At 42.7% G+C, this 14398-nt stretch overlaps 1 protein-coding gene across 14 annotated transcripts in view; it reads left to right on the plus strand.

Moving 5' to 3' along the window:
• Positions 1 to 14398, plus strand: part of CSNK1G1 (casein kinase 1 gamma 1) — a 116495-nt gene that overhangs the window by 90735 nt on the left and 11362 nt on the right. For 6 of the 14 annotated variants that reach the window (XM_084782387.1, XM_084782396.1, XM_084782394.1 and 3 more), the window contains 3 exons: positions 571 to 681; positions 3512 to 3599; positions 10168 to 10403. In XM_084782387.1, the coding sequence (XP_084638513.1) occupies positions 571 to 681; positions 3512 to 3599; positions 10168 to 10313 (345 nt within the window). In that variant the 3' untranslated portion in view covers positions 10314 to 10403. Of the gene's footprint in view, positions 1 to 570; positions 682 to 3511; positions 3600 to 10167; positions 10404 to 11710; positions 11818 to 14398 lie in introns of those variants that run through there. The other 8 variants (XR_014779379.1, XR_014779380.1, XM_084782397.1 and 5 more) reach the window with 6 other exon arrangements.

Below are 14398 nucleotides of genomic sequence, written 5' to 3' on the forward strand. Positions count from 1 at the left end.
GTAAGCTGAAGTAGAAGAGTTGCCATGAATTCTATACCAATCAAGGTTACCAAAGTGACACCCTGTCTCAAAAGTGGAGGAAGAGAAAGAGTAAGAGGGAAAGAAGAAAAAGCAAGTCTCATGGTATCGGTCTTGAGAGTACGGGGTTACCTACTTACGGAAATGACATCATCTTGGTTCCTCATGTGAAGACATTAATCTGGCCAGCCATTTAGTCAGTGAAATTATTTATAAGTTTGACTGTTTGCTCAACATCTTTTAACTTTCTGAATTTGATCTGCTTAGCAGCTGCTGAAGTTACACTAATGTGCAAGCTGAAGGGTGATTCCCAGCTTTTGGTTGGCTCCCTCCCGACTCGTGGTCAGTAGAGGCTTTCTTTTGACTGATGTGTTGGTTGTCAGTGGTAATGAATGCAGTCAGTCTCTTTCTCAGTTCTTTGCAGCAGTTGTTAATGTCCAGACCCAAGCAGAAGCCCTGCAGGAGCACTAATGTACTGGATTTTGTTGTTGCTTTCTGTTGCTTTACCTTTCCTTCCGTATCTTGCTGTCATGCTCCCTACTGCCTAAGCAGACTACGTCATCAGACCGCCGAGGAGAGTGGGAAATCCAGCCCAGCCGGCAGACCAATACCTCATACCTGACGTCTCACTTGGCCGCAGACCGCCATGGGGGTTCAGTGCAGGTACCTATTGTCTCCCTGGCCGCCTCAGCCTGGCTATTAGAGTGTTGGCTTGCTCTTGCAGTTTGGGTTCCTTTCAGGTGGACACTTACAGCAGGGGTGAGTTGCTTCTGCTTAACTGGTTATCTCTGTGCTGATTTTCTACGTGGGCTTCGGTAAAAGTTACTTTTTGAGATAATTGCTGCATTTTGTCATTGACTTAGAAACATCTGTGTGGTTTATGTATTGAGTTAACCTGCCCTACAATCTTGAGCTACTGGTGATCTGCAAAATACGATCAAGGTAGAAGTGTTTTACTGTATGAATTATGAAGTCCTGAAACTGAAAATTGGAGCCTTCTAGCACTAGAGCTATGCATGGTTGACTCACCTCAGGATGGTAAATGATTTAGCACCTAATAGCCTGGGAGTATTGGTTGCAGGGATTTATTGAGTGGATACCCAAGAAGTTGAACTGTTTCTTCTTTTTCACTCCTCCCCCTGGAATAAATTTGGTCTTGAAGATTATTTCTGCTTTTATTTGGGCTAGCCTGAGCTTTTCTTCTCTGTGTAGTACTAGTCTCTTCATTTTTCTTGTTTATAACTTCTAAAATAATAATTAGGGAAAAAATTCAACCAAATATTTTTCTCATACTGATGACCCACTAGCTGAGGCATAGAAATGAACTACCTGCATGTAAATAATTAATAGGCCTGACTTTCTAGACTATGCTTTTAATAAGAAATGACTCACTGAAAGATCTTTTTATATAATCATAGGAAGTTAAGACATCTTCAGCCCTATAAAGTACTTCATAGGAACATGAAGGTAAAATGATGAATTGATACATAGATTTGCTTTTATCCCCCCTGAGGCAGTGGTAAAGAAATCTTTTTAAGCTGGGCTTGGTGCTGTACACTTTTAGTTCCAGCATTCAAGGGGCAGAGGTAGGTGAATCTCTGAGTTCAAGGCCAGCCTGATCTATGTAGTGTGTTCCAAGCCAGCCAAGGCTACATAGATAGACCTTGTCTCAAAAAAACAAAAGATAGCTGCGCATGGTGGTGCACACCTTTAATCCCAGCACTCTGAAGGCAGAAGCAAGTGGATCGCTGTGAGTTCAAGGCCAGCCTGGTCTACAAAGTGAGTCTAGGACAGCCAAGGCTGCACAGAGAAACCCTGTCTTGAAAAAGCAAAAAAGAAAACAAAAACAAAAGATAGAAACAACAAGAAAAAAAAATAAAAGAATTGTTTAGAGGTATAGGTCCATAGAAAGGTGGAGAAAACAGTAACGGCAACAAAATATAGGAAGTTGAAAGGCAGATTAAGTAACAGGAGTCCGAAAATTTGAATCTTACGTCTATTCACTCTGGGATTTCCCAAAAGGCTCAAGAATTGGCCTTTAAGTTGAGGAGTTGAAGCAGGACATATGCTAAAAAAGATTGGTTGAAGGGCTGGAGAGATGGCTCAGTGGTTAAAAAAGTACTGGCTGTTCTTCCAGAGGACCCAGGTTCAATTCCCAGCATCAACATGGTAGCTCACAGCTGTCTGTAACTTCGGGCCCAAGAAATGTGATGCCCTTACACAGATATACATGTGCACATGTGCAACAATGCACATAAAAACAAACAAAAACAGTAGTTAAAAGTCTAAGAAGGCAAAGATCCTACATGTTCTCCTTTCTTCACCAGAGACCAAATCTTTATTTAGAGGGAGTAAGTGGGAGTTAGTACATCCCGTTTGGTTCTCTATCACCCCCACACCCACCTCCCACCCTCTAGTGCAGGCCCTACCTTGTTTCAGGGCAGCACCAGCCAGGACCTGAGGCAGTTCTGGATGACTGAAGACAGGACAGTTGTGACATACAGGTGGCTGATTTCCTGTTCAACTATGAGCTTCACAATAGAAATGCTGAGTAGCTAATACTGAAGTGAAAAGCTCAGTGGCAGATCTGGAGAGGTGGCTCAGCAGTAAGAGCACGTGTTGCTCTTGCAAAGGCCCCGGGTTTGGTTCCCAGCACCCACATGGCACTGTAACTCTAATTTTAGGGGGTCTAACACCTTCCATGGGCACCAGGCTCACATGGGGTGCACAGACACACATGCGAGCAAGATGCCAATACACAGAAAGAAGCGCAAAGGAAAGATGGTAGTTTTGTTTGAGACCAAGGTTAATTTTGCTGACAGAAAAGCATGACAAGGGCTGGACACAGTGGCGCACACCTTTAATCCCAGCACTGGGGAGGCAGAGGCAGACGAGTCTCTTATGAGTTCAAGGCCAGCCTGGTCTACAAAGCGATGCCAGGACAGCCAGGGCTACACAACGAAAATCTGTCTTGAAAAAGAAAGAAGGAGAGAAGAAAAAGCATGACAAGGTAACATCAAATCAAAGAGAAAGCTCTGAAATAGTAACAGATTATTAAAATAAACTATTTAATGTATAAAAGTAGATGTACTTCCCTTGTCAGCACTACCCAGTGAACAGTGTGCTACCAGGTTATGTGTAAATTCCTTGGGGAGTACAAAGTGAGTCCAGGACAGCTAAAGTTACACAGAGAAACCCTATCTCCAAAAACCAAAAAAAATTCTTGGGGAGTTATATGATTTTATTCCTGAAAGTTCAAGGTATTTCACATATCATATTTTAAAAATAATTTACATGTCTGCTATTAAAAAAAACAAATTAAGGAAGAAAGTAAGGTTTTTGTTTGTTTTTACTTTAAAGTGGGTCTCTAGATTAAGCAGTTTGAGGTACCCTTGGAGGCAGGGTGCAGTGCTTAAAAGGGGAGAGTAGGTATAGGTGGATTGTATCCTTACTGACTGACTGACTGACTGCTTTCCCATGTGTAATGCTTTAGAAAGCCAATGGCTACGTCTGGACATTGTGGGCAAGAAGTAAAAGAACATGCCCTAGGAAATATAACCAGCCAGAAAGAAAACTGAAAGGTACTAACAGAGTTATTCTCTCCAATGAAATGGCACAGAGTTGTCAAGGCCTGTCTATTCTCAGAGTGCCAATTGATATGCACCCTCTTATCCTAAACAGTGTTTATTAGGCCCTTGGAGAAATGGCTCAGCAGTTAAAAGCATACACTGCTCCTGCAGAGAGGACCTCAGGTCATTCCATTTCCAGTTCATCAGGCAGCTAGCTCCAGCTCCAGGGGACCTCAGACCTCCTTCTGTTCTCCCTGGGCACCTGCTTTCTTTGATCAGCACCATGACCTAACACTTGAGTAGGAAAGGGTTTATTTCTTCTTTCGTCTTACAGTCACTGAGGGAGGCAGGAAATAAAGCAGAGACCATGAAGAAACACTGTACGCTGACTGGCTTGCTCAGCTTGCTTTCTTGTACAACCAGGATGACCTGCCCACTGTGCTCTGGACCTTCCCACAGCAATCAATAATCAAGTCGAAGCTCTTTCCAGATAACCCTTGCTTCTGTCAACTTGAAAAAATAAAAATAAAAACTAACTGGCACACATATACTGGACATACACACATATTTTTAAAAATAAAAATAAATCTCTGTAAGAAGTTTTTATTGCCAGGGATGGTGGCATACACCTTTAATCCCAGCACTTGGGAGGCAGAGGCAGGCAGATTGCTGTGAGTTCGAGGCCAACTTGGCCTCTAGTCTAGGATAGCCAAGGCTATTACACAGAGACACCCTGTCTCGGGGGGGGGGGGGGGCGGCGGCGGGGGCAGTTTTTATTAGCATAAATTATATAGAATGCTTGTGATATTTTCATGCATTATATAATGTATTCACCACCTATAACTCTCTTTTTCCCTCTGACTCTGCAGACTCTTTCTTTTTTTTTTCTTTTTTATGAGGAGGGTGGGTTCAAGACAGGGTTTTTCTGTATAGCCATGACTGTCCTGGACTTTGCTTTGTAAACCAGGCTGCCCTTGAACGCACAAAGATTCACCTGCCTCTGCCTCCCAGAGTGCTGGGATTACGGGCATGCTCCACTATGCTTGGCTACAGACCCCTTCTTTACAACTACTCTAGTGTTCCATTGAGGTGGGGGGAGGAGAGGGGAGAGAGGGGAGAGAGAGAACACGTGTGTCCACATATGCATGCCAGTGGATTTAATTACAATTTACAGGAGCATGGACAACTTACTGGTACCTACGACACTGAAAGAAATGTACCACCATGCCTGACTCACAGCGATCCACCAGCTTCTGCCTCCCGAGTGCTGGGATTAAAGGCATGCGCCACCATCGCCTAGCCTTTTGGTTGGTTTTTCAGGACAGGGTTTCTTTGTGTAGTCCTGGCTGTCCTGGACTCGCTTTGTAGACCAAGCTCGCCTCAAACCCACAGTGATCTGCCTACCTCTGTCTCCCCAGGTGCTGGGATTAGAGGCGTGTGCCACCACTGCCTATCCTGTCGTAATATTTTTAAATAAGCTATTTCAGTAAATGGCAGACCTAGAGGTATAGCTCTGTATATTCTGCTCGTCTAGTTTGTACATAGTGTCAAATTCAATCCCTAGTGCTGCAGTAAAAAATAGATAAATAGATAGACAGACAAATGAATCAACATAGGTAAATAGATAAAACAAATAAATAAATAGCTTTTGAGTAGAATTAATGATTTGCCACAAACATATGAAAAATAAGAGCTGGGAGGTGGTGGCGCACGCCTTTAATCCCAGCACTCAGGAGGTAGAGGCAAGTGGATCTACAAAGTGAGTCTAGGACAGGCAAAGCTACACAGAGAAACCCTGTCTTGAAAAACCCAAAAAGGGGTGGGGGGAGAGAAAAGTAAGTTATTATATAAAACACATTTTTTAACTTTAACTTTTGAAAAGTGTGTGTGCCTGAATATATACCACATGTTCAGATGCCCAAAAAGGACAGAAAAAAGCCACAAGATCGGCTGGAAATAGAATTAAGTGCAGCTATGAACTACTTGGTGTGTGGGTGCTGGGAACTGAAACCAGGTCCTTAGGAGCAGCAGCAAGTGTTCTCCAGACAAACTTTTGGGTTTTTGAGACAGAAGCTCATATAGTCCTGGCTGGCCTTGAATTTACTATGCAGCCAAGGCTAGCTTTGAACTCCTGATCTTCTTGCCGCCACGTCTTGAATTACAAGTATGTGTTACCACACTTGGCCGAGATTATGCTTTTTGCAAATCAGTACTGTTTCTAGCACAACAGATGTCCCTGTATTTTGTTTGTTTTGTTTTTTGGAGACAGGACTTAACTATGTAGCTCTGCATGTCCTGCAACTCGCTGTGTAGACAAGGCTTTCCTAGAACTCATAGAGATCTGCCTATACACTACCTCTTCCTCCTGAGTGCTACGATTAGAGGCATTCACCACTATGCCTGGCTTGGTTTTCCTGCCCTCCCCACCCCCCCAAAAAAACGAGGCTCTCTCTGTATCCCACACTAGCCTTCAAGTTGCAGTCATCCAGCCTCAGCCTTCTGAGCACTGGGATTACAGAGGTGCACTGCCGTGTCTAGATATGCGTCTTCATTGTCTCGCTCTGCAGCGGTACCTGGTGGACTCATGCTGAGCTTAATGTGGATAACCTACAACAGCATCTCACTGGGATTGACTGCACATTGCCAAGATGAAGAACATTTGTCTTAATAAAAATGTCCACATTCTGGTTCTAACCAACTTAATGCTACCCTGGTTCCCGTCTTTCTAGTATTTCCACAGATCTTCTGCCTGTAAAGGCCTAAGATCCAGAAGTCAGAACACTTTTCTTCTTCCAAAATATTACTTTGAAGTTGTTCAAATTAAATTATATTGGGAATTTTTAAAAATGTCTACAACCAAGTAACGGCAGTGAGACTTAACAGTTGAAGCATTAATCATGTTGATACTTGCTATCATTTTTCCTCAGTCACATTTTGAAAAATAGGAATTGTTATTTAAATTTGTGAGATTCCTACAAAGGATATTACCAATACTAAGCAGTAGGTCCTGTATAGTACATTTTCTTGGTCCCCCTCACAGATAATCTTACATGGTTTTGTGTAACCAGAAAAATGATAGGATTAAAACTAATATGATTACAGCAAAATAAATGTACATATACCTAGTGTGCAAGTCTTATTTTTCAGTGACGATATACTAAAATTTTAGCAGAAAAATTGTAATAGTGATATTGTTTAAAATATTAGTAAACTGAGACCAGGCATAGGGATACATGCTTTTAATCCCAGCACTCAGGAGGCAGAGGCTGGTGGATCTGTATGTGTGTGTACCTGACTTGTTTGAAATCATGTGCTTTCTGATACAGATAAAACTGTTGACTATAACTGAGATAACCTCTTCTTTAGATTGCCCAAGGACATAGTTTGTAGGCCAAGTAGCAATTCATAGGAAGGAGAAATCATAAAGCATAAGATTTATGAAGTGCTGTTAGCACGTGTTAGGACCCAGAGTCACAGGTAATTCTCAGCAGGGACTCTTACTAGTAATTCTTTCATGCTGGTAGAACTGAAGAGATAGATATGCCAGGGGAACCTTGAGTTCCTCCACTGCCCATGCTGCCTTCAGACTGCCAGTTCTCCTCCCTCAGGCACCTGAATGCTGGCATTATCGGTGTGTACCACTCCACCTGACTTTTAGCCAAGACATCTTACATGACATTTTATTTAGTTCCTTAACTCTTTGTTAAGAATCAGTGATTTGGGGTTATAGAGATAGCTCAGCAATTAAGCTCTGCTCTTTCAAAGGTCCTGAGTTCAATTCCCAGCAACCATGTTGTAGCTCACCACCATCTGTAATGAGATCTGATTTCCTCTGGGTATATATGAAGACAGATCACTCATATGCATAAAATAAATATATGTATTTATTTATTTATTAAAGAATCCATAATTCCAGGCTGGGAATGTGATTCAGTTACTGTGACTCCTAGAACACACACAACCTTTGATTTACTCCCCAGTACTGCGGAAATTAGTTAGTTAATTATTTTAAGGTGCCTTATTTCATGTGTGACATAGGATGAGCCAGTGTTAACAGTAATGTATGCTAGAAAATATGTCCATAGGAATCAGTGGAACTGAGGAAGTCAGCAGGACGTGGTTCTCGGTCAGTTAGCCATCTCTGCCTTTTTATATTTGCTGGGCTTCTCTCATCTTCTATTTTGAAACTTTCTCTCTCTCTCTTTCTTTCTTTCTCTTTCTTTCTTTCTTTCTCTTTCTTTCTTTCTTTCTTTCTTTCTTTCTTTCTTTCTTTCTTTCTTTCTTTCTTTCTTTCTTTCTTAAGACAGGGTTTCCCTGTGTAGCCTTGGTTGTCCTGGACTTGTTTTGTAGACCAGGCTGGCCTCTAACTCACAGAGATCCACCTGCCTCTACCTCCCAGAGTGTTGGCACTATAGGCATGCACCAACATGCCCAGCTTTATTTTGAAATTTTCTACAGAAAAGTTGAGAATATCTTTAACCTAATTAGCAAATTGTTAAGATTTTGTCACATTTATGTGTTTGTATGCATGTGTGCATGCCTATATGTGCGTGTGTATTTGCTTTCCAGACCGTTGGACAGTTAAGACAGTACATATTAGCTCCATACACTCCCACCTACATCTCCTGAGAGCAGAGACATTCTTCCATATAAGCAATGGCACATTGCCTTCTTCTCCAAGAAAATAAAGAATCTCATAATAATCTAACTGCCCAAATTCCAATTGTCCTTAAAATTTTTATCGTGTTCAGAATCTAACCAAGATTCCTGCATTCCATTGATTGTCCTCTTCCATCTCTTACAGTTCTTTACTTTCTCTCTGTTTTGTTTATTTTGATTGTCTTGAGACAGTCTTACTCTGTAACCTAAGCTAACCCACATTTCACTGTATAACCCAGACTAGCCTCCAACTCATGGTTATCCTCTTGTTTCTGCCTCCTGAGTCCTAGAATATTAGGTGTATATCACCATGCCTAATTCCTTAGTCTCTTTTAGTCCACCCCCTTTCTTTTTCTTTTTTTCTGCATGAATACTGTAAGAGCACCACATGTGGCCAGGAGTGGTGGCACATGCCGTTAGTCCCAGGACTTGGGAGGCAGAGTCAGGCAGATCACTGTGAGTTGGAGACCAGCCTGCTCTACAAAGTGAGTCCAGGACAGCCAAGACTATCAAAAAAGCAAACAAACAAACAAAAACAAAAAATAGATTTTTGCCGGACATGGTGGCACACGCCTTTAATCCCAGCACTCAGGAGGCAGAGGCAAGTGGATCACTGTGAGTTCGAGGCCAGCCTGGTCTACAAAGTAAGTCTAGGACAGCCAAGGCTACACAGAGAGACCCTGTCTTGAAAAACCAAATAAATAAATAAATAAATAAATAAATAAGCAAGCCCCACATGTGTGCCTGGTGCTCTCAGAAGTTGAAAGAGGGCACCCAGATCCCCTAGTTGAGTTACGGATAATTGGGAGTCACAGTCTAGGAACTGAACCCAGGTCCTCTGCAAGAACAACAAATGCTCTTCACTGCCGAGTCTTCTCTCCATCCCTTCTTTAAAGCTTTTCTGGAGACTCTCTTTTCTGGAGAGTCCAAGTCAGCTGTCTTATATAATATCTCACATCCTGGATTTGTGTAATTTTTGAAATTGTGATTAGATTCAGAAGAAAGATGTTTGCAGAGAGGGGAAAATACTGTGTTGTATAATATGCATAACATTAGGCTGATGTTTGATCACTAGCAGAAACTTGAGTCTTACTCAGGTAAATCTAAATTTAATGTTGATCAGTCATGTTTTACTAACAAGAAAAAAAGCCGGACATGATATTCTAGACCTGTTATAATCCTATGTCTATAGAGACTGAGACAGGGGCAGTATCATGAATTTGCATAGTACCATGAGTTTACGTAGCCTCGGCAATATAGTGAGTACCAGCCAGGGCTACAGCATGAGACCCGTGTCTCGAAGGAAAGAAGGAGGGAGGAAAAGCCCAGTGGCTATTGTTATGCAGAAGTAATGGTGGTTATGCATTACTCATAGGCAGCACTCACTCTGTCTGCCCCAAAGTGGGAACTGTTGCCTTCCACTTTCCTCTTTATGATCATTTAGGGAATCTTGGCAGATTGCCTGCTAGTAAAGACCCCATAGCTTGAAGCAAATAAGAGTATCAGTAAGATGAACATTTTGAGCCATTAGTATGTCTCATGGCTCTGGGCTGAATGCTTACTGTTACTTATCTGTATCGGGACCCCATTAGGATAAGCCTTGCTGTTGCCCCATTTTACAAACTAGGAAACTGGAGTACAGAAAGATTGAGGATCTAGCCCAGGCATCCACATCCAGGAGGGCTAGAGTTCAAACCCATGCCTCCCTGATTTTACAACACCCTTCTTACTTCCTTTTTTTTTTTTTTAAACTTCCTCCAGTGTTATATACAGGGTATCATACCCAGTTCTGCCCCATCCATTCCTTTAGAAGCCTCATATCAGTCTATAAGAACAGTCTCAAATAGACGCCGTTACTTACCCATTAGCATAAGCTGTCTGAACCATTTATCCTATTCTGTGGTTCTCTCCCATGTTTCAGCCAAGACCTTTAACAGCAGAGTGGTTTGTGCTGGGTCCCTTTCCCCACTCCCCAGCACCCACATAAGCAGGAATCATGTGCTGGAAATGAAACCAGGTGGCAGAAGCAGCTGCACAAGCAAGACAAGCATGACCGGGTCACACTAACCAGATGACAGGAGTGAGAGCCTTCAGTGACCATCAGTGAGAAGTGGGGTGACAGTGAACCTGAAATAAAGGCCATTGAAATAAGACTTGTTTTCCAAGGGAAGTTTGTCCTTGCCGTCTTCCCTCTCACCAGAGAGGGTGTAAGCAGTCGTCTTGTTTGAGTAATTCCAAACCATTGGTCAAAGCCATGAAGAAATTTCTGAAAGAAAGTATGATTATGGTTTCTGGTGCCCACTCTTGGTTTCTTTTTGAGAAACTTGTTTAAGTCATTGTTACGTAAACTATATAGTTATACAGTATAATAAACTGAGAGCAGTAGACGTTCCCCTCTGTGACCAAGGGAACAGAATGGATTAACCTTTAGAAGTCAAACAATTATTTTTTAATACAGAACTGTACCTATTTTTGAGAAATTAAAGCATCTGTGGACAACCACAGATGGGAGCCATAGAAACCCTAACTTAACCCTTGGTTAAGTCATTTTGTAGCGTTCCCATCCATTAAAAGAGAATAATTGGGGTTGGGGGGCAGCAAGATGGAAGTGGGAAAATGCACTTGACACCGAACTTGATGGTCTGCGCAAGAGAGAGCCACCTCCCTGGAGTTGTCCTCCAACCTCCACGTGCACACCATGGCTCTTGAGGCTTCCCTCTCCACACACACATGCACATGAGTGTGATTTGCTTTGCTTTGCTTTAAGTAATTGAGCCAGGGAGATGGGTCAGTTGGTGAAGTACTCTCTGCAGCATGGGGACCTGAGCTGGAGCCTTAGAACCCATGGTTTGTTTGATTTTGGTTTTGGTGGTGGTGGGTTTTGGTTTTGGTTTTGGTTTTCTGTTTTGTTTTGTTTTTCCCATTGCAGCTAGTGGTAGCTTGTCCCTTTTAATCCCAGCACTGGGGAAGCGGAGACTTGGGAGTCTCTGGGTTTCATGGGCCAGCCTAGCCTAATCAGCAAGCTGCATGTCCCAGTGAGACACCCTGACCCAACATGAGGTGGAAAGCTACTGATATCAGTGTTCACCTTTGGCCTGAGTGGGCATATGCATACACATACACCCGCACTCACACATGAGCACACACAAGTAATTGCCACATATTAAGTAAGGATTAAGCTTATACATACAGTTTAACGAAGTGCTAAGCACAAAGTAGGCACTCAATATGAAAGTAATTGTCATCGTTATATGGTCATATCATCAAGTTGAGTGTTCTGACATGACATACATCTAGGAACCCTCTCTAAATCACAGCAGTGTTCCCTTAACCCAAGTAAACACACGTTCTACACCCTGCCTGGCTAGTACCTAAGTTTGAGGCCTAATCTCTGTGTATCTACTCTGGTGGTGACAGGTGCTTCATATAACCATGGTGCTTACTGAAGTCTGTCTCTGTTTCAGGTGGTTAGCTCAACCAACGGAGAGCTGAATGTTGACGACCCCACCGGAGCTCACTCAAATGCACCAATCACAGCTCATGCTGAGGTGGAGGTAGTGGAGGAAGCTAAGTACGTTCATCTTTCAAAGGGGCTGTGTTGTCTCACTATGGCTTGGAAACTCCTCTGTCTGCTCTGTGTGTTGCCCATCACAGACTGAATCCTTCACGCTTGCGTCCACAGCTTCCTTCTGACCAGTTTGATGTTTGCATGATGCATTAAGGTTGCGGCCACCCTTCTTTTTAGCTCTGATTTCTGGGCAGATAGTTACTTTTTTTTTTTTTAGCTTGCCTGGTGCAAAAGGGGTAGTGAACTAAAAGAACAGTGCAGTAAAAGCTACAATAGGTAGCAGCCATGAGTTCCTTCGAGGCTCTGGAGCCCCCTGCTCCCTATGGGCTAAAGCAGGGGCCCTGGTGTACAGTGTCACATTTCTAGTTCTTGCCTGACTGCTTCCGACGGGTGTGGTCCTGGGCATAAAAGGCAGACATTTGGCTGTCATCTAGATAGTCCGGGATTAGAAAAACCAAGTAAATCAGTCCTGGGACAGCAAGGAAGTGATCTAATCCCAAGAGAGCAAGGCAGCTCCTCACTTGCTTCTGCCTCCCTTGCATGTGTGTGTTGTGCTGCGCTAGCCCCTCGGTGCCTTCTGCATGGTCTGTGTTTAAACTCTGCGGTTCTGGGCTGGAAAATGATGCTGATTCAGCTGCACAAACAGCATTTCTGCCACTTCTTTCTCTTTTTTCCCTATCCCAAACTCAGATCCAGGTTTAAACTCCAAGAAGACACCAGGTAGGAAAGGCTAGAGAAACATGAGCCAGGAACGACTGCCCTGATGTGAACGGCCTTTCTCTTAAGCTCTTTGAGAACATTCAGTGTCCAAATGTGTTCTCAGCAAGTAAAATATTTCTAGTACAGACCAGGACGTGCTTACACCTCTGGGCATCAGTCAGGGTCACCAAGCACTGGGGTCTTTCTTCCAGACATACTTTGTGTGGTTGTACTCCTGCCCATCTATTTGGTGAGCTCACTTGGCTCACCAGACCTTTAAAAGGTCTTTTCCTACTTAACAGATAAAAAGGCGAGTGAGTGTGACTCCAGCTGTATCCTGTTAATGCCTTTAGACAGGGCTGGGGTGCAAAGGTGATGCCAGCAGGACACTATTTTTAGTAGTTAACCACAATCCTTCTCAGGGGTTTAGGAGACTTTAATGGTGGGTTTTTTTTTTTTTTTCTCAATAAATTATATAGCATTATTCTTACTTTCTCACCTTTGGCTGCACTTTGGAATCACCTAAAATATGTTAGAAAATACAGATACTTCTGCATGGCCCCAGAGATTTGAGGTTGATTTATTAATGTCTAGCCTGATAATGAAAAGATTTAAAAGTTGGGGAATTCTAGTGTGTGGCAGGATTGGGAACTACCACGCACTGCATGCTCTGATCCTGAAAGAGAACCATACCTTTTCCTACCCCAACCCCCTTCTACTCCCCATTTCACATTTGTACCTATTCTTTTTATAAGTTCAGATTTGATTCTAATACAATACTTTGAACACCAAGTTCATTTGAATTTTAGTTTTAGACTCTAAGTAGATTTATATTTTGGACCTATTCATTTCATTTCATTTTGGTAAATGTGTACACTGTGTATGTGAGTGTGGTATGTGTGTCCAATGTGAAAGACGGAGGTCCTCCATACAGAAAGAGCTCAATCTGTTGTGTTCTGTTCTGTCATAGTCCTAACATTAGACTATTAAGAGAGGTTAAAGTCTTTCCATTTAGCAGAAAGGGCCACTGTTCTTCTTGTCCCCAACTCCAGAGTTAGGCCTTCTGAAAAGGCCTAAAAGGGAGCAGCTATCTTTAACCAAATGTCATGCAAAGCCTGTGTTTGGGGCATTTTGTGTACTGGTTCTGGTAGAAACGTCAGGAGCTACCAATCCATCTTGCCTAGGGAACTGTCAGGGCTCAGCTGTGGTCTCTGGTCTATGTATGTTGGTATGTATGGAGTAAGGACAGGTAGCCATATATCCACCAGATCATTTTGATGGAAAAGTCAAAGCTAGAGAGACATGAGGTGTCCCATCAACCCCTCAGTGTACATGGCTATGATGCCGTTTGTTCATGTAGCTTGTTGATAGGATAAGGAGGGCTGTTGTCTATATTGGAGTTAAACTCAAGTACAGACAAAGTGTGAAATCTTTACCTCCAGGCTTTTGATTTTAGGTTCCCTTCCCCGGCTTGTTTTGTTTAAAGGCAGAACAAAATCATAGGATGGTGGTTTTTCTTCAGTGGACACTTGATTTTCTTCTCTTCTAGCTACAAGATACTTTTTTTGAGGTGTGTTTGAAGAGTAGTGAGGGCAGACAATTTTTAGATTCATTTTTGTCATTACCAATACTTGGACTATATCTTGAAAATTACAGGCCTGATTTCTCCTGAGAATTAGTGTGGTTATTAGAATTTAGGTCATTCTCTGGTGGTTATACCCAAGCAGTGGCCTCCCTTCATTTCATCTGAAACTTCCTCACCTCTACGAAGAGCTGTGTGCTAACTCCTGCTTCTCCAACTGCAGTGCAGAAGGTAGCATGCATTGTACAAGGCCTGCTGTGGGGACCAGCTGGTTCAGCCTTGATGCCAGGTCATCTGCTCCTT

Source organism: Acomys minous (genome assembly GCF_964271855.1).
Source record: "Acomys minous genome assembly, chromosome: 5".
NCBI lineage: Eukaryota > Metazoa > Chordata > Mammalia > Rodentia > Muridae > Acomys > Acomys minous.